Source organism: Malaya genurostris, chromosome 2 (genome assembly GCF_030247185.1).
Source record: "Malaya genurostris strain Urasoe2022 chromosome 2, Malgen_1.1, whole genome shotgun sequence".
Classification (NCBI taxonomy): Eukaryota; Metazoa; Arthropoda; class Insecta; order Diptera; family Culicidae; genus Malaya; species Malaya genurostris.
In genome coordinates, this window is record NC_080571.1 from 81,527,986 (window position 1) to 81,554,239 (window position 26,254).

Genomic DNA, 26,254 nt, shown 5'->3' on the forward strand with positions numbered 1-26,254 from the left:
GGAAATTTTGATGAATATGTAAGACACTTGAAAAGCGCGAGAATCAAGTTTCTTGGGATATGCGATCTGAGCGAAATTATAATCAAATAATTTACTTATTTCAAGCAGAAAATAGACAATAACTCTAAAAAAAAGTATCTCGTAAATCGGCTGGAACTTGTTGAAGTCAAGAATGTCGGATCCAATAATGACGTCTCACCGACGGAGATGTGTTTCGAAAACTCGAGTAGATATCCCTGAAGGGAATGAGAGGCATCATGGCATTTGATAACTTCACTACAAATTAGAGATGGGCAATTCGTTCGCGAACGGTTCAAAAGAACTAGTTCTTTTGAAAGAATGAACGAGCTATAGTTCTTTTTCCGAGAACGGTAGTTCCTCAGTTCAAAGTCGAGGGATCTTTTTTTTTGTTTTTTAAGCTCGCTCAACCTTTTTCAAGAACGGTACCAATAAGAAAGTTTTCGTTCTATTTCGAGGGACCTTTTTTTCCTCGCTTAAGCTTACAAAAGTGAGTTCTCGTTCAGTCTTTGAACAAACAAACCAACTATGAAAATACCGAACGAACGGCTCTGGAGAACTAGTTCTTTCAACAGAACTCTCCATTACTGAACGGTTCTTTAAAATGAACTGTTTTGCCCATCTCTACTACAAATAGAGCTATTGGGTAGCCCTTGACGATGATATAATACGACGTCTGCCTATCGCAGCACTAAATTTAGTACCAGAATTTGTGCACCCAGTACCGGTCGGCGTCAATCCATAACGAACTTTGTAACATTAACTTGGTGTATCTGCCAAATTTAAAATTCGATCCAGTACATGATCAACTGTTAAACCTGGTTCTGTTAAAGGATAATTCTGTAATTCGGAGTGAATAACAATGTTCAATACTATCTAAAAGGTTACTTTCAAACTGCTTACAGTATCGTAAAATATTAAACTTTTCTGGAGCACGTTCTGTCGACGATCACTGATTGGAATATTTCGCACAGAATTAGCCATATTGTGTCTACGATCTATCGTCCTCAAATTTTGTATTTTATCTCTATCTTTTTCAGAATAATGAATGCGCTAATGACACAACTGTTTCAAAATTTCCTTTAATGGTTTGTTTATTTTTATGGGGCTCCTTAGTAACTAGTTCGTAGCAACTAAAAAAGTGTTGCTCAAGATGATTATTTTCATCATTATCAAGGGGTCGCTGTGTTTGTGGTAAATGGCGGTAATGAACACGATTTATTGAACACGATTTATTCTGATTTTTCTTTAGAGTGCCTGGTCGTGTCGTCGAATTAACCTCAGGAAAGGGGTCATCAACCTGGAATAACACATATAAATTCACAGATATAACAGCGTAATTAATTAAAACTAATATTGTATTCGTTCTTTGTGATGGTATTAACAAGACGGAATTTAAAAAACAAAAAATACAGTTATTTATCTTTAACCACTGAATTATACCGTTTAACGGGTTTATTTTTTCTGTATCTGCATCCTTTGTTCTTTTAGCGCCACGAGAATTTTTAATTTCATCCGTTTCGGTATGTTTAGTGTCTTCATTAATTAAATCTGCTGGCTCATTATCCGCTACACACTTATTTTCGGATTTTCAGTTCGGTAATATTTTTACTGGAAAAATCGCTATTTTTATAAAAAATACCGATTAGTCTGCTGTTCTTATAAAAATTGACGTATTCAGCATATTTTGTTACCGAAATTCAGCTCTTCAAAAACATGTACTGAAAATTTGGTAATTATCTACCGTCTTCACTTTGAAATTATTCGGTAAATTTAATAGAAATCGTGCTGATCGATCAGTAATTTATCGATTTTTAGCGAATTGTTCGGTAGAGTACCGAATCAATTTGTAAAACGCAAGCACATAGCACGCCATATTGGTTTTTGTATACTGTGATCGAAGTGAGTAAAATGGAATATATTTCCTGACGCTGTACGTTACGACTGTACATTTTCGAAATGTAATATGCGTTATAGTCGGTTCTGGTCTTTAAAAAGACATATTTTGGATAAACATCCCCGAGAACCGCAATTTCTCGTGAATTCCCCGTCATTTCAATCTGCATTTGAATATGCGGAACTACACACTTAGTTTTCTTTACCGACTTCAGCAATATTTTACCGACTTTTACACAGCTGAACGTACGGTAATCTGTTCAGTAATTTATTAATTGACGAACGTTCAGTAAAACTGAAGTTTGTTCGAATTGTCATTTTTAGCTGTACTGGTCAGCAAATGTTGATGAGGATTCAGTTAATATTGCTGTTTAGTCAGCATTTGTTTTACGTTGAAAAGTTACCGAACCAGCGGTTAAACCAACTGATTGAATCAGTAATTTTTACAGTTCAGTGCTGCAGAAAATTAATGTTGAATGATTAAATTATTTCATTTGAAATTTCGGAAAAAATATCTTGAACAACTGATTGCTCTACGTCCGTTTTATTTTTGATTTAAAAAACATTAATTTTCTTTCATCTCATAGCTTCGGCGAAAATAAAACAAATAAAACAATTTATCTGCAGGATGGCTTTTACAGTTGAATACTTCAAAACACTGGCACAGCAATTCGAAGCAGTACAGAATATATCCCTCTACTGGAATTTTAAGATTGCGCCAAATAATAGCTCCTCCTTCAGCTTTGTAAAGTAGTATCAGGATATAATAATTACCCGACGACACGACCACGGCCACTCGTCTATCGAAAGTGTATCGCAAATTTAACTACCCCTCAGTAACTGGTAATGTCAAAACGAAATCGTCTGAAAAACTATTGAAACTGGCAACACAAGTTGATGGATTATTGATTTTGAGTAACAGTTACCATAACCTTGGTTACTGCATGTTGAAAACTTGAGGAATATAAACAAAACAAACAGCCTCGAGTGGAAGATTCTTATTTACGAAATGATGAAAGTTTTCCAGCTTTATCACATGTCAGAGTTGTGATTCGATTGGTTCAATCGGATAGAGGCTTCCGTTAAGGCTGGCTGGGAGTGGAACATACGAAAATTTTTATATATGGTCTGCCTCATATGACCAAAACTTTTATATTGAATAAATGAGTTTTGAAAAGGTAGCGAAGTTTTCAGTCATACAATTCGACAGTACGAAACATTTTATCATTCAAATCATCAAAATTCAGTATTGAAAAATAAATGGTAAAGCTGAGTCAAACCGGTATATCAGTACTATACTACAAGAGGCAAGAAATTCGTTTCAAAGATACTTAAATATTTGAACTTTATTTTCAATCCATTCCAGAGTCGTATTTGACCTTCAGGTACGAATACACCTATATACAGAAATCATATTTGCTCTTTTCTAATAACCATCTAAAGTAAAATATTTCAATTGTGTGCCAAATCTTTGTTTATTCGCCACTTCTGACTTTGTTCCAAATTGTTCAATCCTCAGCGTACATGTTGTGAAACAATACGTCATCCGTTTTGGACATTCCAGTAACCCCTCCGTTTCTACTCTCAGTGATTTGAAGGCAAATCGGGTGGAAATTTTGATGAATATGTAAGACACTTGAAAAGCGCGAGAATCAAGTTTCTTGGGATATGGGATCTGAGCGAAATTATAATCAAATAATTTACTTATTTCAAGCAGAAAATAGACAATAACTCTAAAAAAAAGTATCTCGTAAATCGGCTGGAACTTGTTGAAGTCAAGAATGTCGGATCCAATAATGACGTCTCACCGACGGAGATGTGTTTCGAAAACTCGAGTAGATATCCCTGAAGGGAATGAGAGGCATCATGGCATTTGATAACTTCACTACAAATTAGAGATGGGCAATTCGTTCGCGAACGGTTCAAAAGAACTAGTTCTTTTGAAAGAATGAACGAGCTATAGTTCTTTTTCCGAGAACGGTAGTTCCTCAGTTCAAAGTCGAGGGATCTTTTTTTTTTGTTTTTAAGCTCGCTCAACCTTTTTCAAGAACGGTACCAATAAGAAAGTTTTCGTTCTATTTCGAGGGACCTTTTTTTCCTCGCTTAAGCTTACAAAAGTGAGTTCTCGTTCAGTCTTTGAACAAACAAACCAACTATGAAAATACCGAACGAACGGCTCTGGAGAACTAGTTCTTTCAACAGAACTCTCCATTACTGAACGGTTCTTTAAAATGAACTGTTTTGCCCATCTCTACTACAAATAGAGCTATTGGGTAGCCCTTGACGATGATATAATACGACGTCTGCCTATCGCAGCACTAAATTTAGTACCAGAATTTGTGCACCCAGTACCGGTCGGCGTCAATCCATAACGAACTTTGTAACATTAACTTGGTGTATCTGCCAAATTTAAAATTCGATCCAGTACATGATCAACTGTTAAACCTGGTTCTGTTAAAGGATAATTCTGTAATTCGGAGTGAATAACAATGTTCAATACTATCTAAAAGGTTACTTTCAAACTGCTTACAGTATCGTAAAATATTAAACTTTTCTGGAGCACGTTCTGTCGACGATCACTGATTGGAATATTTCGCACAGAATTAGCCATATTGTGTCTACGATCTATCGTCCTCAAATTTTGTATTTTATCTCTATCTTTTTCAGAATAATGAATGCGCTAATGACACAACTGTTTCAAAATTTCCTTTAATGGTTTGTTTATTTTTATGGGGCTCCTTAGTAACTAGTTCGTAGCAACTAAAAAAGTGTTGCTCAAGATGATTATTTTCATCATTATCAAGGGGTCGCTGTGTTTGTGGTAAATGGCGGTAATGAACACGATTTATTGAACACGATTTATTCTGATTTTTCTTTAGAGTGCCTGGTCGTGTCGTCGAATTAACCTCAGGAAAGGGGTCATCAACCTGGAATAACACATATAAATTCACAGATATAACAGCGTAATTAATTAAAACTAATATTGTATTCGTTCTTTGTGATGGTATTAACAAGACGGAATTTAAAAAACAAAAAATACAGTTATTTATCTTTAACCACTGAATTATACCGTTTAACGGGTTTATTTTTTCTGTATCTGCATCCTTTGTTCTTTTAGCGCCACGAGAATTTTTAATTTCATCCGTTTCGGTATGTTTAGTGTCTTCATTAATTAAATCTGCTGGCTCATTATCCGCTAGTTCCGCATATTCAAATGCAGATTGAAATGACGGGGAATTCACGAGAAATTGCGGTTCTCGGGGATGTTTATCCAAAATATGTCTTTTTAAAGACCAGAACCGACTATAACGCATATTACATTTCGAAAATGTACAGTCGTAACGTACAGCGTCAGGAAATATATTCCATTTTACTCACTTCGATCACAGTATACAAAAACCAATATGGCGTGCTATGTGCTTGCGTTTTACAAATTGATTCGGTACTCTACCGAACAATTCGCTAAAAATCGATAAATTACTGATCGATCAGCACGATTTCTATTAAATTTACCGAATAATTTCAAAGTGAAGACGGTAGATAATTACCAAATTTTCAGTACATGTTTTTGAAGAGCTGAATTTCGGTAACAAAATATGCTGAATACGTCAATTTTTATAAGAACAGCAGACTAATCGGTATTTTTTATAAAAATAGCGATTTTTCCAGTAAAAATATTACCGAACTGAAAATCCGAAAATAAGTGTGTACTTATCGTTCAGTACTATTTCTTTCAAATCTACCGAATTCATTCAAAGTGCAAACTGTTCGGTACAAAATTACCAAGTTTTCGGTATATGTATTTTAGACAGCCGAATTTCGGTGAAAAGTTAAACGGAATACGTCAATTTATGTAAGCATAGCGGATAAATCGGTAATTTCGATTAAAGTGATTAATTTTTCCACAAAAACATTACCGAACTGATAATCCGAAAATAAGTGTGTAAATAACCCATTTTTATGTTATTATCTACACACTTAAATTTTATTGCCGAAATTGTCAGAAAAAATTTTCACTGTTAGTTATTGCCGAAATTGCTTCGCTTATCTTTTTCCCTCACACAATTTGTATATTTTCTCAAGTCACGCCATAGCATATGGCAACGTGGTGCGATGCAAAATAGACTAGTGACATTAAATGACAAATCTTTTACCGAGTTTCGGTAAAAGCAAACTCGCTGTTAGAAGTCTCGGATAACGCATTTGCGGATGAAAATTACAACATTTTCCACGAGAACCGTGAGAAGAAATTCACCGATTCGACGGATTATTCAGTAATTTGAGCTGAGGCGGGCTGAGCTGGAGTAAACAACCCGTATTTAAAATGCTTGATTGACGGAATGCGTAAAGATGCACGATGAACAAAAACAAAAATTATGCTTGAGAGTTGCTAATCATTACCACTGTACATATCCACTTACTCAAAACTTTTCAACAAGTGATCAATAATGACACCAAGCCACAACCAAAGACTTTCAGTTAGGAATCAATGTTAGTCCAATACTTGTTGTTTCTAGAGACCGCGGGTACCACAGCATCTCCTCGAGTATCACAGGATTGGAGATGTATTAGTAGGGAGTGGGCAAGATCTGGTATATGACTTGGTAAACAATACAATCTAAATAGAATGTACGGTACACGAAACGATAATTTTCTGGAATTTGTAAAACTCCACGTAGCCGGCTGTCAGGAGATCTACCACATCCCAACTAACCAAAAGTTCGGATAAAAGGGACTCATTTGGCTAAGCACCTTACGAAGTTGATGAATAGAATTTCAAGCAGCCCGTAATGAACGTATGGTGCGATGAAGAACTATTGAAAAATACGCTTTCAAACCAATATATTCAAACAAGAGTCGGACATCAATGATACAAAAGTGTGTGAATGTCAGATAATCGAATCGAAAAAATCGATAACACCTCTTTGAAATCGATTTAAGTGCAATAGATTTAAATTCAATCGATTTAAATTCAAATCAATTAAAGAGCCGTATTAATCCATTACTTCGTTGTTGAAAAAAAGCACTTTGGAACATTGAATCCTTTGCAATTAAGACCCAAGTCACTGATTGATGAGGCGGGTAGAATCTGGGAAATTTCGGAAGAATAAAAACATTTATTGAGAGAACGAAAATAAGAAGAAATTATTCACTTTCACCAAAAGCGATACAAAGAGGTGCCTCGTATCGATCAAACCTAATTAAATTGTTCAATTTAAAAATCTCTGCAAATCTAAGATTTGCTGGTACACCATGTAATAATATGAAACATAATGCAAGAGACTCAAGCCATTGCTGAAACCAAACGCAACTCAACATGATCCAGTTGTTGTTGTTCCGCAGCTTTCAATCCTTCCTTGCCAAAACCGTACTGTTCCAGTTGATCATAATTGAATTTAAACTCGAAAGGTGCGAGAGTTGGAGAAGAGCCCGTTGAAGAGCCGGCTCCGGACCACACAGAGTTCCGCTTAGCCTGGTACTTGGGACCCAGCACATCGATTGCCTCCTTCAAGCCCAGATCGGCGGCCGCGGTAAAGTACTTTTTGGCTATCTGTCGACTACGACGCAATCCACCGAGACCGCGAGCATAATAAACGCCTAGATTGTACATGGCCTGCGGGTGTCCTAGAGTCGATGCCAAATAGTAACACTCCATTGCCTGTGATAAACAAAGAGAAATTCTGTAATAATCTATCTAGCATTATCTTAAATCTAACGGTTTACCAAACGGGCGCTTTTCTTCACTCCGAAACCCTGTTCGTAGCAAATACCCAAATTAAAAGCAGCTCCGGCATGATGGTGACTAGTGCTCAATTGTAGATGGGAAACGGCTGTTTTGTAATCGCCAATCTCTAGATTCTGTACCCCAAGCTGATACTCAATTTCACCGATAACGGAAAGCAAATTTTCAACAGCGGACTCGACAGTAGGAGGTTTATGCTCCGCTTGTTGAGCTGTTTGTGTTCCATCAACAGTCGATGAAATTTTAGTTCTCTGTTTTTGCTTCTCATTATTGATCGGAGTGATAAATTGCTTTTGCGTTTTCGTGAAATTATCAAAATCAAACTCCTCAAGCCTATTCGGTTTACCCGAAGGAACAGGGATCCCGAAGAAAGTTGCTTGTGGTGAATTCGGTTGTTTCTGTTTAGAAGTACAGTCGGTCTGCGACGACGGAGGGGCACAAAAAGGATATGGTTTCTGAGAACGGGAATCACGATATTTGCAAGGGATCCGGTGGACGGTGGAAATAATAGACGGGAGACATTTTGGGCCTTCCCATTTGTGGTGGCGACGATACAGGCAGATCAGCTGGCTCGTGTACCAACCGCAAATTATGGCACTCGACTGAAACGAACAGATATAGATTGTTAATGAGAAATTACAACGAATTTCGAAGTTTGCAAACTAACAATGTTGAATATGGGCTCAAGAAATTCTACTGACTTCTTATAATGAGAAACTGATCTCGAATAATTTATCGATAAAGCAGTTTTTCAATGGACCAACGAACGAATTGTAATTTGATAAGCAATATTTGATGTCCGGTTATTTTTGTTTTCGAAATGACACATATTTTCATATCAGTATCTACATCACTTGTTCCGAAACAAAAACGTTTATCAAATAGCCGGTTTAATCTGCTAATTGCTTAATTGATAGTACTAATACCCATAAACAAACACCTATGATTCAAATGTCTAAAATCAGTAACCGAAACGCAAAATCTTCGAGGCTTTAAAATTTGTTCAACATCGCTTGCTCATTCAACCTTAAACTCGATCTAAAACATGTTTCACGAGCGCAAAACACTTACCCATGTAATGGCCCCAATCCAGCTATGCTGGAACGAACAATATTCCTTCTTGCGGAAGCCATCCCTCTCAGATGAATGGCTGTTCGATCCGGTGCCATTGGTGTGCTTCCAATTGGGATAGACAACCACTTGACGCTTGCCTACATTCAACAGGCAGTAGGAACCCTTGATAAGCTCATTTCGCAGATTGATCTTGTGCTCGTCCTGTCGGGGTTGTTGCTGTAGGTCTCCGCAGGGAACGTTGTTTTCAACGCATAAACGCTCGCCACCGTACTGGCACGGTCGGCGAATGTCTAGCACGTTACAAGTACGATCGCACACATCACGGATACGACGGGAAACATACTTCCACATTTAGTCGCGGTTATCGAGGAACCACTAGTAAGGATTTTCACGAATTTTAGCGCCACGCAAAATAATAGCAAACTTTCGTTGCGACCATTTGCAGCTTTTGTTGTGATTTTTGCTGACAAGGATGCCAGGTTTTTTAATTCGATGTATCGGATGTTTCAGCTAAAAAATTTTAAAATATGCTCACTGAAAATATTCTAATGAGTTAATTATTTGCGAGCACAAATAATTTAATATTTGCGAGCACGAATAATTCAATATTTTAATTATTTAGAGCTTTGGTTAAAAGCCAATTTTGTGCGTAGGGTACCACACCGTTCATATTAATTAATTACGTTTCGTCGTTTCGTCTTCGACTCATCGGGCGTAAGGAAAGACATTGCGCTCTGGCGCAATTAAAAATAGTGTTTCGCAAACAGCTTTAACTTTACGTTTTTTTAGCGGTCCAATTTAAACTGTTCAAGCTTTCATAAAGCAGTTCAATTCGAGCTGCTCTGCACGAACGCGAGAAATTAATGTAAAGCACAAAATTCGCTTTTAGCAAAACCTCTAAATAAATACATTGAAAAGTAGGGACATAACTGGAGGACGTGAATAAAACTAACATGATTCTCTTACTCTTCCGAATACTAATAATCTTTCGTATTAGTTGATTGCTTGTGCGAACTGAACTCATGTTTAGCATCTAGGCTTCGAATTTTATTCTACAACTGAATTCTGAACTTGAATTCTAAACCTGAATTGAAGAAATGGATTCAGTTCGTAAATCTAGTTCCAGAACCCAAATTTCGCCTTCAATTCAAGCATGTTGGCTTTGAGGAATGAAGTTTTGGATCAGAAGTCAGTTCAAAAATTCAGAAATTTTATTCCAGAACACAGATCTAAAAGCAAACGCAGAGAAAAATATTGTTAACGTAACTGAATTTAGGTTTCACTTGACGATGATTTTTAATTGAAATAGTAACAAAAGAAAATTCGGTTTAACATAGCAAATATTGTTCCTTAAAACAACAAAACTAGATACACTAAGGTCTTTTTTATGCGGTTTTTTATGCGACTTTTTTATGCGATGCTTCAGAGTTATGCGGTTTTTTATGTGAATTTTCAGAGTTTTGCGGTTTTTTTATGCGAATTTTCAGAGTTATGCGGCTTTTTTTGTGCGGTACGTAAACTCGCTTAAAAATAGACTTTAGTGTATTTGATTTTTTTCAGAGAATTTGTTTGTTTCCATAGATATTTTGATAAAACTAACAAACATTTAACTTGTGCGTTCCTGTCAGTTTCTTGACAAACAATTTCATAATATATTCAACTTGCAAAATCAGTTTAAAATTAGCTAACTTTAAATAAAGGTAATATTTGTAGTGCCTTGAATTTATAAACTGAGCAGTTGAAATAAATGATGATATATATTATTTCAACTTACACCTTGGTTTGTTAAAATCATTCATTTTGTTTTATTTTCAAAAGTGAAATGATTTCTTTCGAAATAATTTGAAAATTTGTATCTGGTACATTTTTCTTCAATGTATGTATTTGTAAGCTATTCCCATTAATCACATTCATATAATATTCCAAAAATTTACAAACCACAGTCAAGCTATGGTTTATTACTTTTCATAGTATCCAATGATTCCAAGGTGACTGCTCTTCGATTCCGACCAAGACAGAGACAACCCACATCAAATATTTGTTGTGATGCGTGTTATGAAATGTTATGTAGTTTCTTTTATATTATTATCAATACTTACGCTTGGATTGTTGAAAAGCTCAAAGGAAAAGAAATACCCAACTAACCAAAAGCTCGGATAAAAGGGACTGATTTGGCTTAAGCAGCTGTCAAAGTTGATCAATAGCATTCTAAGCAGCCCATTTTTTAAATAATTATCCACACTTGAAAGTTCGCGCGACGCAACCGAACGAACTTCTAATCCACTTCTAGAATACATTATTCAGCTTCTATGCAGTGAAAAAGTTTACTCGGAACTTGTTATGTACTTTCAAGTTATTAAAAGTACCACGTGTACTCTTAAGCAGCGAGAAAGTTCACGCGGAACTTGATCTGTACTTCGAACTGTCAAAAATTGCCACGCGTTTTTTTTAAGCAGCTAGAAAGTTCACGCGGAACTTGATCTGTACTTTCAATTTCTAAAAAGTTCCGCGTGTACTTTTAAGCAGCAAGAAAGTAAATTTTTAAGTAATTGTAGAACTTTTGGTTGCTTGGGTATGCAGATAGAATTTCACTTTGGAAACGCGTACAAACTTTTCTGTTCATTCACGGTTGAAAAAAGCTCTGGTTTATCGGCGTTACTAATTTAACCTGACGCGCCATCTAAGTTTCATTATTTGATCCTTTCATAAGATAACGATTGAATTTCACACGGGCTCTTATGGAGAACTCGTATGATTTCAATTATTTTATAGAATTTTAGGATCTGTTGATTTGAAAATTAAAAAAAATAATTTTGTTTTATTTCGTGTAATCATTTTTAATTTCATAAGCTGGTAAGTAGACAAATATCGAGATCCGGAATTTGTTTCGCTTCAGTTGAGGTTATTTTGAACGCTAGAGGAATAAATCAAAAGGCGATAAAAAACTATTTCTCATCATAATATCGCATATTTGGTTCAGTTTGCGCATTTGTGCGGTTCTTCAAGTAACATTTCATGATGTATGCGACGAATAAAATCTTTTGAAAATGACCAACATAACATTTTCTCCCATGCTAAAATTGGAACTGAAAATTGTCATCGTTTAAAGCAGAATCTTGGTTGCTGCAAAAATAACAGAGGTGGAAAATGAATTTTCTCACACAAAAATTAACTTTTCATTTGAACAAATGACGTTGTGAATAAGCTATAAATGATTTTACAAGTAAAAATATGATTTCCGTTGTATTTTGACATAAGCTAGTAATCATCATCCACACTCACGCCCCTAACTGTGAAACATAAGAAATGATTCTGATATGGTGCATTTGAGCAATAATACTTCCTATTTTTCACCTGGAGCTGTTAGCGGAATATATTCAAACAGCTGCACTATTTTTGTACCATTTAATTCCACTATTTCACTGTCACGTTATTACACTTTCACAAAGTCACTATACTTTAATGAAGCATAACAAACGTTACAATACAGATACGCGTATTTCGGAATGTTACTTACATCCTTCTTCAGTGTATCGGTAAAACAAACTTATAAAACCGATACACTGAAGAAGGATGTAAGTAACATTCCGAAATACGCGTATCTGTATTGTAACGTTTGTTATGCTTCATTAAAGTATAGTGACTTTGTGAAAGTGTAATAACGTGACAGTGAAATAGTGGAATTAAATGGTACAAAAATAGTGCAGCTGTTTCAATAATACTTGTTGCATCATTACACAAATAAGATCACAGATAAAATGAATCAAATTTTTTAATTTCATAAAGGTAAAGCAAAATTGAATCAACATAGATATTGCCAATAAAATAAAATATATAAAAAAGGTGATTTATTTCAACAATAGAATCAGTTGGAACAATTTTTTTTGTTTGGTAAGACTAAAATTTTTATTCACATTAAACAGAGATCATGGTGAAGTGAGAAAATTATTTTAAACAATCTTATCCTAGTTTGAAATTAACATCATGAATCATATTTTAAAATCTACTAACTGATTTGTTATTTTTAAACAAGCTCAGTTTCTCTACGTGCGAAAGTACCTCACGGCGACGTACCGTCTAGCCACTACAGCACGAAAAATATTCTCTCCTCGCGAATTACTCGAATTTCTAACGCAACGGAGGACTTCCGTTGAACTTTTTTTTTCAACCGGAAAATTATTTCGTTATAAATTTGCAAAAGTGGCCTCACTGTTAGTGGCACACTGATTTGACAACAGAACGTTACACCAGTTAAGATTTGATACATTGAATTTCAAATAACGCTGCATGACACTCGCCTTGCTTTCATTTAGGAGTTCCATCCACTATTATAAATATATGGCATGTTTATATAATATTACAATCAACAAAAATCTTCCGAGCCAATCTTGGAGTATCGGATCGATTGCAACAAGATGACTCCCAACATAGAAAACCTACCACAAGAGCCAACAAATCCCGATGAAGTGGAAGTTTCTCGAAATTTGTGGTCGGTAAGTGAAAACATTCAGTTTCTCCAAGCTTAATCAAAACTGACCCATTCGGCTTCTAGATACGACCTTGTTTCAGCTATAGCGAAGAGTACGACGACTGCACTAGCATCAAGGCTCGGTTCAACCAGTACTTTATCCACGGTGAGAGTATCGACTGTACCCAGTGGAAGCGAGATTTTGACAACTGTGTTCGGTTTGAACGAAACCCCAAGGACACAAAAAGTGCACTGGAGCTGATTCAGAGCGAACGCCAGCGACGAATAGATCGGTTAGGAGCTCACTATAGGAATGACGTTTGGAAAAAGCGCGAGAAAGCACCGGAAGATTGGTCCAAGCCGTTGCCAGAGAATATGCAGAAGGATTATGAACAAACCTACCTAGCAGTAAAAGCACAGGAAATGAGAGGAGTGCAACAGTCCCCAAAGGACGACGAACGGACAATGTGTGTAGTAATGTAGCGTTTATTAGGTTCTTGTTACAGCAATACAATAAAACGTTGAAACAATTTACTCATCACTTTCGTCACCACCACCTTCGTCAGCTGATTTTCCTTTTACGTCACTTTTTTCACTTCCTGAGCCCGCTTCTGAACCGGACGCAGATCCTTGCTCGGAACCTGAGCCGGACCCAGAACCGGAATGCTCAGTACCATCATCACTATCGTCGGAATTTTCCAGAGCCTTCAGAACTCGTTTTTTATTCGCATTCTTCTTCTTTCTACCCATTTCCATGTCGGATCCGTCTTCGTCCGAGGAATAAATAGCTGCTCCTTGCTTCGGTTTTGAGCGATCGTCCTTATACTTATTTTTAATGGCTGCAATCGAAATGCCTCCCTCCTCGTCGGAACCTTCATCGTGTTGGTAGGAGCTGTTGGCGTTTGCTCCCGAATCCTTCTTCCGACCACTCGATTTGGACTGAGTCGGCTTGGCTCGCATCGCCATCCGCAGTTTTTCTTCTTCCTTCTTGATGTTCTGTTTTCGATTTGCATCTGGATCAAATCCAACTTGCGTGAGAATTTTAATTCCTGAAGTTTTCGTTGATCGATCGGCCAACGACATCGTCATCTTCTTGTGGGTAAATGATTCCGTGGAATGCGGCCGGAACGTCAACTTGGTACGGAACACAGACTGTCCCTGAAGACCGGTACCCTGCCGAATGAACAGATGATTGTGATCGCCTTGCAGAGGCTGTTTATAAACGTCGAAAATTTCAGAACCCAGATGTAAACTCATACTTCCATCTGACCAGCGAACCATGCGAGCATTCGTTTCCCGAACACCATTTCCATCATCATCGATGTTGTTTCGCCAGCGGATTGTGTTTCCGACTTTCAATTTCAAACGCTGCCGACCTTCTTCATCCAACGTTTCCTCCTCGTCAATTTCGTCTTCGTATGTTTCAACGTCAAAAGGCCGAGTTTCGACCGAAAGAAAATTAGGAAGTTTCACGAAATGCAAATCTCGTCCTAAATCCGTAACAATCCTAGGAATTTCCACATCAATTCTTGTTTCCGGGATCGGCTCGGGTTCCGGTTCCGGTTCTTTAGGTTCTTCAAAACGGGCCAATCCTTCGCCCCGTTCATCATCCGAGGACCGACGATCACTGCCACGACTTCTTGACCGGGACCTAGATCTGGACCGCGATGGAGATTTGCTTTTGCTTCGAGATCTCTCCCTGTCGCTTTCCTTCTTTCTCTGCTCATCTTCCAAATCATCCAATTCATCTCGTTCTCTTTCGGACACTTCATCAGAACTGATATCATCGGCATCTCCAAACAGAGCATCCGCAGTGACGTCGTCCTTTGTTTTTGTCGCTTGCTCCGTTTCAGACGGCTCATCGGAATCGGAATCTATCAGTTTGTTCTTTTTTTTCTTTTGAATTTTTTCTGCATCTGAACCAGAATCACTGGAAACAATTGCTCGTTTGCGTTTGTCTCCCACTTCTGATCCAACTGAACCCGAACGGTTTGAACCGGCACTTCGGGAGCGAGAACGTGAGGCCGATTTCGATTGTTGTGATCGTGCTTGTGAGGGAGATTTAGAACGTTGTGATCTTGCTTGCGACGGAGACCGGGTACTGGATTTTCTCGATCTTGACCGTGATCGCCGACTTGATTGAGATTTTGCCTAAAATATGAATTGAATTAGTTTTTTTTTCGGAAAAAAAATACCGGAAACAAATTACCGGCGAAGCCGACCGCGAACGTGAGCCACTTCTGGATCGTGTAACAGGGCTTCTGCTCTGGGATCTATTTATCGGTGTACCACTCTTTGATCGTCGGACCGGTGTTCCACTCCGAGAACGGGATCCGGATCTTGATCGATGTGAACCCGCCGGGCTTCCCGAACCTGAGCGGGATCGGCGCGACCCGGAACGAGATCTGGGTGTACCAGAGCGAGACCGCTGAGAACCAACTGGTGAACCACTTCTAGATCGTTGTCCCGATCCTGATCTTGCCGACCCGGAACGAGAACGGTGCGAACCAGAGGGTGAATGTGATCGGCTACGATTCTGCGGACTTCCTGAGCGGGAACGATTTTCCGGTGAGTGGGATCTAGAATCGTGGTGTTCCAAGGAGTGACCTGGAGTCGGTGCGACCTGAGGAGTAGCACTTCGACTTCGGCTACCACCGCGGCTAGAGTCCGAATCAGAACCTGTTAAAATTTAAATCATATTATTGTAAACATCCACTAAACAAAATTCGAATAAACTATGTAACTACCGGATCCTTCACTGTCTTTCTTGCGTCCCATTGCGTGAGAAGCTTTAAATATAAAAAATGACCGCGTTTACACCCCGAAAGTTGAAAAGTTTTCGAAACAAAATACAATTTCTTAACGTAAGCTGTCAAATTTAATGTCACTAGCTCAATTGTTACATGCGTTACGAAGTTATACGAATTATGTCGCAGAAGACAAAAGGGCCTGACTGCAAGCCAGAGCCTCGCCAGCAGAGATGCCAGATCTGCAAATTTGTCTGTAAATTTGCAGATTTCGTATATGGTGCTGCAGACATTTTTTGTTGTGCTGACTTTTGCAGTCTTTTGAAAATCTAGTTTTTCGCAGGCTTTCGTCAAAATTTACACACTTTTGAACATTTGAAAGACCGTTTTTCGCCAAGTCAGTTTAGCATATCATACTATATACATAAATAAAGACATTCTTGCTAACTAGGGGTCAGTGCTGTCAACTGTTTTTTTTCCAAAAATCTGTATTTGGCGGAAAAATCTATCTGTACAATATCGTTCTCGAAAAATCAAACATCGATTTAGTGCGGAAACTGATTTTGCGACCAAAAAAAGGTCGCTCGACCTGGTTTACCCCTATGAAATCCAACACAAAAACTGAAAATCGGTATTTATCTGTATGAAAATTGAAATATCGGTATTTTGAGAGAGCATATCTGTATTCCTGTATCGAATCAAAATACCGGTATAAATACCGAGAAATCGGTATAGTTGGCAGCGCTGCTAGGGGTATTCAGACTTTTGCAACCCTGTCTGAAGATATTTGAAATTTTTACCTGGCATCTCTGCTCCCCAGTCCCACATTATCAGATCTGAATTAATTCCGAATCGATGAGAAAATTTCATTCGGAATTCGGTGTGGAAATTATAATGAATTCTGAATAAACTCCAACTCCAGTGCAACAACCGATTCCGAATGAATTTCGACTCCCACCGGTTGTTTCGGGAATTAAGTGAGAAGATTCGAACTGAATTGTTGATTCATTTTCTTCTTATTCGTTTCCGATTTTGCACTTTTTCGTGCTGATTTTTAGATTATTTCTAAGTAAAAAATGTATATGATTGAATATACAAATTTAAATTAACAAAAAGACCAATCTTAGTTAACATCATCCATTCCTCTTGCTATAGTGTAAATGAAATGGTGTGAGTTGTGATTATCAAGTAACGACATTCCAAATTTGTATGGGAAATGAATCATGCTTCATTATCCCGAATAATCGAAAATGGCAACTGCTATAGTTACAACAAACACAAATAATAATAATTTGTATTTGGTTACAATATTTTGTGTTATGGTAACCTTATTTGTAATGGTATGTTTTTGATTCAACTATGAACACGGTTTTTGTTCAACTACAAAGTACTGTACACAGATGATATGATTTGTTAGTACAATATAATATAAAGTTATTTTATAATATGCGGTAGTAACAAAAAATTGCAGGTGAATAAAATAATTATAAAGAACATCTGCTGAACCATCTGACATGAATTCACTATGGCTATTATCGTTGTAGTATAGTTTCATATGGCTTTATTTATCAATGATCCAACAACCTACTGCAAAAACTGAACGAATTCGAATGTTTTATTTCGTGTTAGCCCAACTGGATATACGTTACGAACAATACATTGTTTGGATGTAATAACGTGTGATTTATCTGCAATATTTCTTGAAAACAGAAAATCATTGCATTTGATGCTCGGTACGCCTCATTTTTATTCACATCGAATTCCGATTGAAACTGCGGGGAAGTTTCACTGAGCGAGCGTAATACTAAAATGAATTAAAAACAAATCATTTCTTTTATCGTTTTCGCTAAATACCATTACTGTGGATGTCAAGTTATTGTTCTTGCAGAATAAAATCCGAAGGGACGTATCACTCGCCGAATTATGTTTCTCTAGCGAAGTTCACTGTGTACCAAATTCATGTAGATTGTCATGCGATATATTATCACTATATAAATTATATAAAATTTCACAACCTTGTATCATTCAGTCTCAAACCAATTGATTCCTAAACATACATTATCAACTTAAAGTGCATACAGAAGGTGATATTTCTTCGTGCTCCAATAGTGGAGCAAAAAAATTATTTATCTTATATAGCACGTGGCTCATTATCAAGACAACATAATATGTATGATGTAACATGGTTTATTTCAGTTGATGAATAGAAAGTGACAGTTCAACAGACGTCGCTCGAAATCGTTGCTGCGCTGGACTGCCCAGCAAATTGCACATTAGTGCTGCAGCGACAACATGGTTCCGATTTATTCGGGATTACATTAAAAAAATTATCACATTATTTACGTGACAAGTAATGTGAAAGTTTTTCACCAATGTTGCTCGAATATCAAAAATGCAACGTGCGCCAACGATCATCGTTCGCTTCCCATCGGGTGCGAACGAAGTCGACGCTGCTTCGTTGTTCGCATGAAGATCTATTCCTTGCAGTTGATATTCGCAATGACCCCCGAATGATTTAACGCGAATATGGAACGAATATTAATGCAGCCATCATCGTCAAAACCCAGCACTCCCCCATTGCTGCTACTTCACGAGATATGATGAATTTATTAGATGAAGAATGCTTCGCGAAGAATGGAATCCAACGATCATCGCAGTAATGCTATTCGAACCAAATGGTGGTTCATAATCAAGACAACAAAATATACATGATGCAACATGATTCTATCAGTTGATGAATAGCAAATGACAGTTCAACTGACGTCGCTCGGAATCGTCGCTGCGCTGGACTATCCAGCGAATTGCAGGTTAGTGCTGCAGCGACAATACCATTTGATATCAACACTAGAGTGCCTATAACCAGAGTGACGACATCTCATCCGTAATGCTGGCAACAATTAAAAACATTCCATTAGCTTTACATTGAATTGACAGGTCGTTTGCTCGTTTGGAACTGGTAGCTGTCATTCCAAACGAACAGCTGTCGCCACTCTGATTATAGTCACTCTAATCAACACTACTGTGAACTAGAGATGGGTAATCCTTTCGCGAATGGTTTAAAAGAACTTGTTCTTCTTGAAGATTGAGTGAACAACAGTTCTCTAGTCTTTTCAAAAGAAATAAAAGTGATTGAATTCTATAAGAAAGTGTATTAATTAGGTGTATTAATATCTTTCAGAACGGTCGTAGTTTTAAAAAATGCAGTAGAAATTTTGTATACATATTTTTTTTAAATTTTCATTCATTTGGTCATAAAGTATCTCTATAAAAGAAGAAGAATAAAGAATTTCAAGTATCAGTTAAAAGTGTTATGTACGAAGCCAGTAAAATATATCAGGTTTGAGGTTTTAATCGATTTAATTTGAAATGATTCACACTTGGTATACAAGTGTTGAAGTCAAAGCGGTGAAATTGGTGAAATTTGATATAATACATTTCAGTCCTAATTATTGATTTTTATCAGTGTATATCAAACCTCTAATCCGACACAAAATTATAAAAGCGTGGCAACACTAGCTGATTTGACAGCAACCCGCGGATTTCTGCTGTTTAGTCGGTTTTGTACATCAAACTTTTGGAAAACTATCGAATAAATAAGGTATTTACTATAAAACAATGACCAATTAGGTCATTTTCACTCTTTTATAATTAAAGTGATTCCGGCAATCACAAATCTTATCTTACAGTTGTTAGCAACTCAATTTGTTGAGGTTATCGCGACAACAAAGATTTGGCGCAATTTTGAACCAGATCCAGCAAGTCTACTGTACTATTTTCAGCTTCTAAAATGACTGCAATCGCTAAACTGCAGAATTTTGTGTCTGGTGCTCTTGAAAGTACACGGTTTCGATTGATTCGAAATGAAAAAGATTTCAATGATGAAACCATTTCCTTCCACCCGGAAATGGCCCATCAAATATTCGGAGAACAGGAGAGCATCTTCGGTTATCGGGATCTGGCTATCGATATATGCTTTGCCGCAGGTTCAATGGATATCTATTTCAACATAAAGTATTCGCTGAAAGTGAGTTCGTGACCTCGTCTTTTGAATGATAGAATATAATTTACAAATTAATCCTTGTTCTTCGCAGGTCGATGATGTCGGATCCGATGGCGTGAAGGCGGATGATGTGGAAAAAGCTCTCGCTGAACTGGTGGAGGATGGTTGCTATTACACTAATTTGGAAGAGTACAAAAAGGTGATAAACGCCAAGGCAAAGTCTTTCAAGCCGTTCGGGGAGAAAATTGATGAGTTTCAAGTTAATCCTGGTATTAGTGGTTCTGAAGCTAGAACTTTCCAAGTGTACATGAGTGACATCAATGACAAAAATTTCCTGAAGTTTCACTCTCGACTAGAGACACTTTCGTTTTGGTTTATCGATGCATTCAGCAGAGTTGAACATGATCCCTTGTGGATGTTTTTCACCGTGTACGAAAAGTATGAGGAAGATGGCGAGGTTCGCTATGCCACTGCCGGATATTTTACAGTATATCAGTATTACTCGTATCCGCAATACATCAGGCCTCGGATTAGTCAGATCTTAATTTTACCACCATTCCAAAAGCTTGGTATTGCTTCGTGGTTGATTGAAACTGTAAGAGCAGATTTAGTTGACCAAATTAAAAATTCTCTAACAAAAACTGTAAATTACAGACTGTTCATAACTATTTCGTTCCAAAGGAAAATGTTGCGGATATTACTTACGAAGAGCCAACCGATATTATACAACACATTCGTTCGGTGGCAGATGCGAAACGTTGTATGACTTTACCGTCATTTTCAAAGGAAAAGCTTCTTTCCGGATTCAGTAAGGATATGTTGCGTGAAGCGAAAGAGAAATTTAAGGTACTAATTTAGTTTACTACAGAGCCGTTTTGTTCATATTGACAAAAAAAAATATTCGTAGATCAATCCCAAGCAGTGCCGAGTGGTGTACGAAATCTTACGACTATCGGTAACAGATACAAAAATTGATACCGATTATCGAAATTATCGAGTAGAGGTTAAAAAACGACTGAATTTGAACAACAGCAAACACCAGCGAGATTTGCTGCGCCTGCAGAAGCGTGGAGTTGATGTCAGTGCGGCTCTCAGTATTCTCCCAAGCTTGGAAGATCGAATCGAACAGCTAAACGCCGAATATATGGTTTGTTTTGATTTCTTTGAAGGTTGTATTATTTCAATAACGTTTATATACTTTTTTACAGCAAGTCGAAAAGGTCTACCAACAAGTTTTAAAGAAACTCAAATTGACATCTATTTAAAGTAAAGAAGAAAAAACTACTCATTGTTTTTAAATGTTTTTATATTATTTCACTTGTTCTTATGTTTTTTTCTTCAAATGTCATCTGTTTCTAAGTCACGGTACTACAATAAGTTGAATAATACAACTGGATGTGTCTAACTATTATGATCCGAAATTTCTATAAGCTTGCAATTGAATATCAATTTGTTTTCATACCCGAAACGAGCAAAATCATACTTTACCCTTTCTGACCTACTGATAGGATTAAACTGAACCACATGACAACTCTGTCAATAACTTACCCATGCCGGAAAGCCTTACTAGAGATCGGACAAAACACGGAAATAACACAAAAACGTAAATGTTTCTAACAACGAAAGCAACAGCAGTAGCGACGACAAATCAATGGACGAAGACGCGATTAGTCAATCAATAGCCTCCAGTCTTCGTTGGATGTTACGGAGAATATATCCTCCAAAAAGGATATCGACGGTATCCAGCCCAAAAACACTTTAATGATTCCATTTACACCTGATAGAATATGATGAACGACTGCACTATGCATAATATAGACCTCAAAGTGGTCCTTAACTTCTTGTTTAATACCGACTGGGGTTCGAGAAGTGGCGGCTCAAAAAAGCGTATGTTATTCATGTTAGGAGCGACCTAGGACAGGACCAGACAACTGGCTTCTTTTTCCAGAAAAATATTTCTCTTCTTATTTCGGTTTCTCCCTGCTGTAAATAATAAATGCCTCGCGATCACTGTTGCCAGTAGAGATAATTGTTCATTCTGAAAACTTTCTCCCCTTATAACATGTAATTATTTATCATTTGAAAACACTTAGACAAATGTTATATCGGCCAAAAATATAGCTCTGGATTCATTTTGATCAGATGTTTGTTTTGAAGAAAACGTTTAGTTGAAACAGCTTAATAAAATTTTTCTAAAACACTCAATTTTGAGTAATTAATTTTTGCAGCTTTATTAACTAAAGTATTCAACATATTCTATTTGAGAAAAATAATAACATACAGAAGTATCCAAAGATTGGGTGCTATTCTCAACCAACATAATCAATATTCTCGTCCATATCACATTTCGTGATTTCAGGCTTTCTCTTTGTATCATCCAGTGATTGTTAAATGTACTCGTATACTTTCCGCATTGACAGAATTTAAAAACAAATTGAACTTAAATCCTATTGAAATCAATAATTTTGAAAAGATGACCCGAAAAATGAAATATCCAATATCAAGCTACATTGTTACCGACGATACTGACAACACTTTTTCTACCACCCTGCAGTAATCTTGATTTCAACAACTTGTACTTGCTTATGTCAGTTTCAACCAATCACGAGCTGGTCCGAAATTGGTCCTAAAAGTGGATTAACAATTGTCAGGTCCTGTCCTAGGGAGCGACTGATTGTCGTTTTTTGTGGCAGCGTGGGACCCTAAACAGAGCTGCCACAACGGTATTCCGACGAGACAATAGGTTGGGGGCCCAAAAAGTCGCCCTTAAAATCTACGTTTCCAAAAATGTAGATATAATTCGATACGATAAAAAATTTTCACGACGAACTACGATTGAAAACATGAAATTTTGAGTCACTATGCTTCCCACCGTGACAGATAATATGTAGAACTCCAACCTCCCAGCCTATCGCCAACTAGCTGAGTATTGGTTTTCTAGTATATACTGGTTAAGATGCACCAACGCGTGATTAGACGCAGTTCGTTCAACGGTGACTGACCCGCGTTCAATTGAATGAAGCTGTGAAGATTTTTACCACAGACTAACAGATACGACACTCAAATTAGATTCTTCAATCATTTTAATGGCCATTTTGAATATTCCTTTAGTTGGGACAGTGCTCGCATACGGCATGATGGCGCCATGTTACCCTATCAAAAACATCCTGTCTGTCATCTAGACTGTGTTTATTTTTTCATTTACCAACAGAGTTGCCATTCATACAGAATTACCTGTAGTATATTGATTTGTATACGTCCATGCGAATTTCATGCAGGATACAGATTTAATACATATTGCCAAAACTATATACAGAATTGTGCCTACTTCTCATCCTTCAACGCAATACAATACGAACCCGTTTTGTTACAATATTTACTTACTTCTGATCTGCCGCCACTTAATTTCGGGTGAAAATTACCAACACAATCAAAAATAGTCTAGATGAACAACGTTGAGAAAAATAAATGGTTACCTTCCATCATCGCTAAAAATGTTAAATATATTATCAACGTAATCCAATAATTTATTGTGACGATTCATTTTCAAATATTGTGATGAAATCAGGCATCCCTGCAAGCAGCTGATCGGTGTTGACAAACGAGGGGGAACCAACTGTAAAAAAACTCTTACGTAACACAAGGGGTGTGCCGATAGTAAATAGTTCGCGCAGTACAATATAGGTGGAACTAGTGCATCACGAAAAATTATTTTTATAAGAATTTACTCATACTGTCATCACAAATGAATTTCCAGACATGACAGTCACAATCTTTTTTGGCACACATCTACGGTCCTCCGTGAAACTGGCACCAATGGTGATAAATTGGTTGCACTGCTGAGTTCCCATCATCGCATTCATAATGCAAATGTCAAACCGTGAGAACCCTTTCGATACGTTAGCTCATTTGTACACGCAGAGCAATGGAGCATGTTTAAAATAACAAAACAGTAGTCCCTTATATATAAAAAATGTTCACTGGTTGATTTGAATCTAAACTTTGGTTTAACCAAACGAAAAATTTATTTGCTCCCAATGAATTTTGTTGTTGAAATAAATTAACTATTGATTACATGTCAAATAAAGTTGAATTGACGTTATCGAAATATCCGTGTTGACTCAATCCTGCTGTATCTTTATTTCAAGAAAAAAATAGGTTCAATTTATCTATGATTTTATTTGTGTACTGATATAACTAAGTTTACTGTTCAAATGAACCGTAATAGTTTTATTTCCAATAGACAAGAGCATTTTTCCCGCGAGAATAGTCCAGGGCATTTTTTTTATCTCCCGCGGATAAAGTTTTTTACAAGTTTTATAAAAAAACGTTTATCTGCTTCTTTAATTAACTAAGGGATTTTCAATAATTCAAGCGTATGTATCGATAATTGGAAAGATTTTGAAAATTTCATAACATTACATAACACATTTTCTTTGCAAAAAATATTTCATGCAGGATCTCTATTTTGACTGATGGAGCACCGAATCGTTGGATGCTATAAAAATTTAAAAAATCAGGGCTTGATAGTGGGGTATGTAAATAATTCGATCGTCTAGTGACAAAACGGCTCACAGTCTTGAAAAAATGCAAAATTTAGAAGAATTGTATATTAGGAAATTGAAAACAAATAAAAGTAGTATCAAAAATTACTTCGTTAAATTAGTATGAAAGAAATTATTTTATTCCTGAAATCAAGCAAAAATGTATGTTTTCAACAATCAAAAGGAAATTTATTTCAACTAAAAGGTTTTGTGAATTTAAAGCGTTACAATTATTGTCTTTATGTAGATTTCGTTTCATTTAAAACTATATTTTAAGATGAATTTACTGTGAAATTGTTTGTCAAGAGATTGACAGGAACGCGCAAGTAAAATATTTATTATTTTTATCAAACTGTTTATTGAAACAAACTAATCCACCAAGAAATATAAACCATCATGTTTTGCAGTTTCAATTAGCAATTTTTACAATATCAAACCAGATTTTCTTTTGTCACTATTTGAACAAAAATATTCGTTGGGTGAAACCCAAATTTGGTTATTTTTACAATTTTTTTTCTCTGCGTGTATATATTGAGATTTCATGGCACACTTTGGTCGAAATGATAACAATGCAATTAATCTCGTGCTCCACCAAGCGGTGAGTGCGGTCATTTTAGAAGGTACCGGGAACGGACCAGATTTTTTTTAATATTTGTAAGCACATACATGTCTTTATTATTTATCTTTGCTGTCATGTCTGTTAGTCTGTGTTTTTACTTCATCACAAAATTCTTCAAAGGATATTGATGTTTGTGTGCATAATTTTTATCTATTTTGTCGTTCTACGGGAGTTCGTTCCATCTCCTTTGACCGTACTGCAATACGATCGTTGGTCAAATGAAGCATTTGTTTGATTTTTTACTACCGCCTTGATTAGTTTTCTTTATTAGTAAGCGCGCTTCGTGGAATAAGTAATGTTCGGCTTGTTAATATGAGAATGTTAATGATGACTTTATGCCACGAAAACTAACAAGCGCTGCGCCAGCTGGGTGCTGGAGACAAACTAACTCCTGCACTCTTGTTACTTCTATTAATCAAATTCCTGCTAGATAGCGTTTAATTTAGTTTAATCGAAATAGAGTAAATCAATCAGCTGGATAATGGAATCCATATCCAGTATGGAATATCTATTCATTGAATCGTATATCCGAAAAGTAAGAATCATAAAATACGACCCATGAACGCTTCGTTTAATCAAAATACCAATAGAAAGGAATTCTTGCTATCATTTCATTGTTACGGCAGAGAAAAAAAAGGAATATAATAACTATAGTTCCCAAAATCAAACATTGGAAAACTCAAAAATCTATTCTCATGCCTGAAAATACAGCAAAATTTATCTTTACTCAGTTGCTTCTGTTTCGCTTCTTCCTCGAATAGTCTAACAAATGCTTGATACTAAAATTTTTCTGCGGCCAATTTTGGTAAAACTTGGCACCAAATTACCAAATTCACACACCAGTAAGGCATTCCAAGCCGCACCGCGATTCTGGTTTATTCAATGCGATTGAAAACTCCTGGTCATATGTTTACTGTGCTGATGGACTCGGTTGTGTTTTCAAACCAGCGCTTGTGTTTTGGTTTTCGTTTTTTATAGAGTATATGAAATTGAAAAAAACACGCTGTGGGCATCGTTCGTAAAGGCGTGTTGTGTTTCCGTCTTCCGTACCAGCACATACTCATCGCCCTGTAATTGCGTAGCCGGAAGTCGGATCCGGATGAATTTTGCAGTAGCTTTGGAGACAATGCGAGTTTTGTTTTATC

The 26,254-nt window shown here is 36.8% G+C and overlaps 4 protein-coding genes across 5 annotated transcripts; 2 read left to right on the top strand and 2 right to left on the bottom strand.

Annotated features, from left to right (window-relative positions):
* Positions 1-7,030: 7,030 nt before the first annotated feature.
* On the bottom strand, positions 7,031-9,196 carry LOC131430759 (uncharacterized). The gene is made up of 3 exons (XM_058595962.1): positions 8,729-9,196; positions 7,639-8,259; positions 7,031-7,573 (listed from the first exon to the last, which is right to left on the bottom strand). The coding sequence occupies exons 1-3, from the start codon at positions 9,080-9,082 to the stop codon at positions 7,199-7,201; spliced, it is 1,350 nt and encodes a 449-aa protein (XP_058451945.1). The 5' UTR covers positions 9,083-9,196; the 3' UTR covers positions 7,031-7,198.
* Positions 9,197-13,000: 3,804 nt separating this feature from the next.
* Positions 13,001-13,733, top strand: LOC131430196 (UPF0545 protein C22orf39 homolog). The gene is made up of 2 exons (XM_058594928.1): positions 13,001-13,224; positions 13,284-13,733. The coding sequence occupies exons 1-2, from the start codon at positions 13,147-13,149 to the stop codon at positions 13,680-13,682; spliced, it is 477 nt and encodes a 158-aa protein (XP_058450911.1). The 5' UTR covers positions 13,001-13,146; the 3' UTR covers positions 13,683-13,733.
* Positions 13,672-16,090, bottom strand: LOC131430195 (another transcription unit protein). Its single transcript, XM_058594927.1, has 3 exons — positions 15,947-16,090; positions 15,409-15,878; positions 13,672-15,350 (listed from the first exon to the last, which is right to left on the bottom strand). The coding sequence occupies exons 1-3, from the start codon at positions 15,975-15,977 to the stop codon at positions 13,731-13,733; spliced, it is 2,121 nt and encodes a 706-aa protein (XP_058450910.1). The 5' UTR covers positions 15,978-16,090; the 3' UTR covers positions 13,672-13,730.
* Positions 16,091-19,460: 3,370 nt separating this feature from the next.
* On the top strand, positions 19,461-21,329 carry LOC131432139 (histone acetyltransferase type B catalytic subunit). Of its 2 annotated transcripts, none has more exons than XM_058598246.1 (6): positions 19,461-19,544; positions 19,633-19,970; positions 20,038-20,541; positions 20,601-20,792; positions 20,854-21,093; positions 21,155-21,329. In XM_058598246.1, the coding sequence occupies exons 2-6, from the start codon at positions 19,734-19,736 to the stop codon at positions 21,209-21,211; spliced, it is 1,230 nt and encodes a 409-aa protein (XP_058454229.1). In that variant the 5' UTR covers positions 19,461-19,544; positions 19,633-19,733; the 3' UTR covers positions 21,212-21,329. The 2 variants fall into 2 exon arrangements, with proteins under 2 accessions (XP_058454229.1, XP_058454228.1); XM_058598245.1 differs by having other exon boundaries at positions 19,484-19,544; positions 19,601-19,970.
* Positions 21,330-26,254: the final 4,925 nt, after the last annotated feature.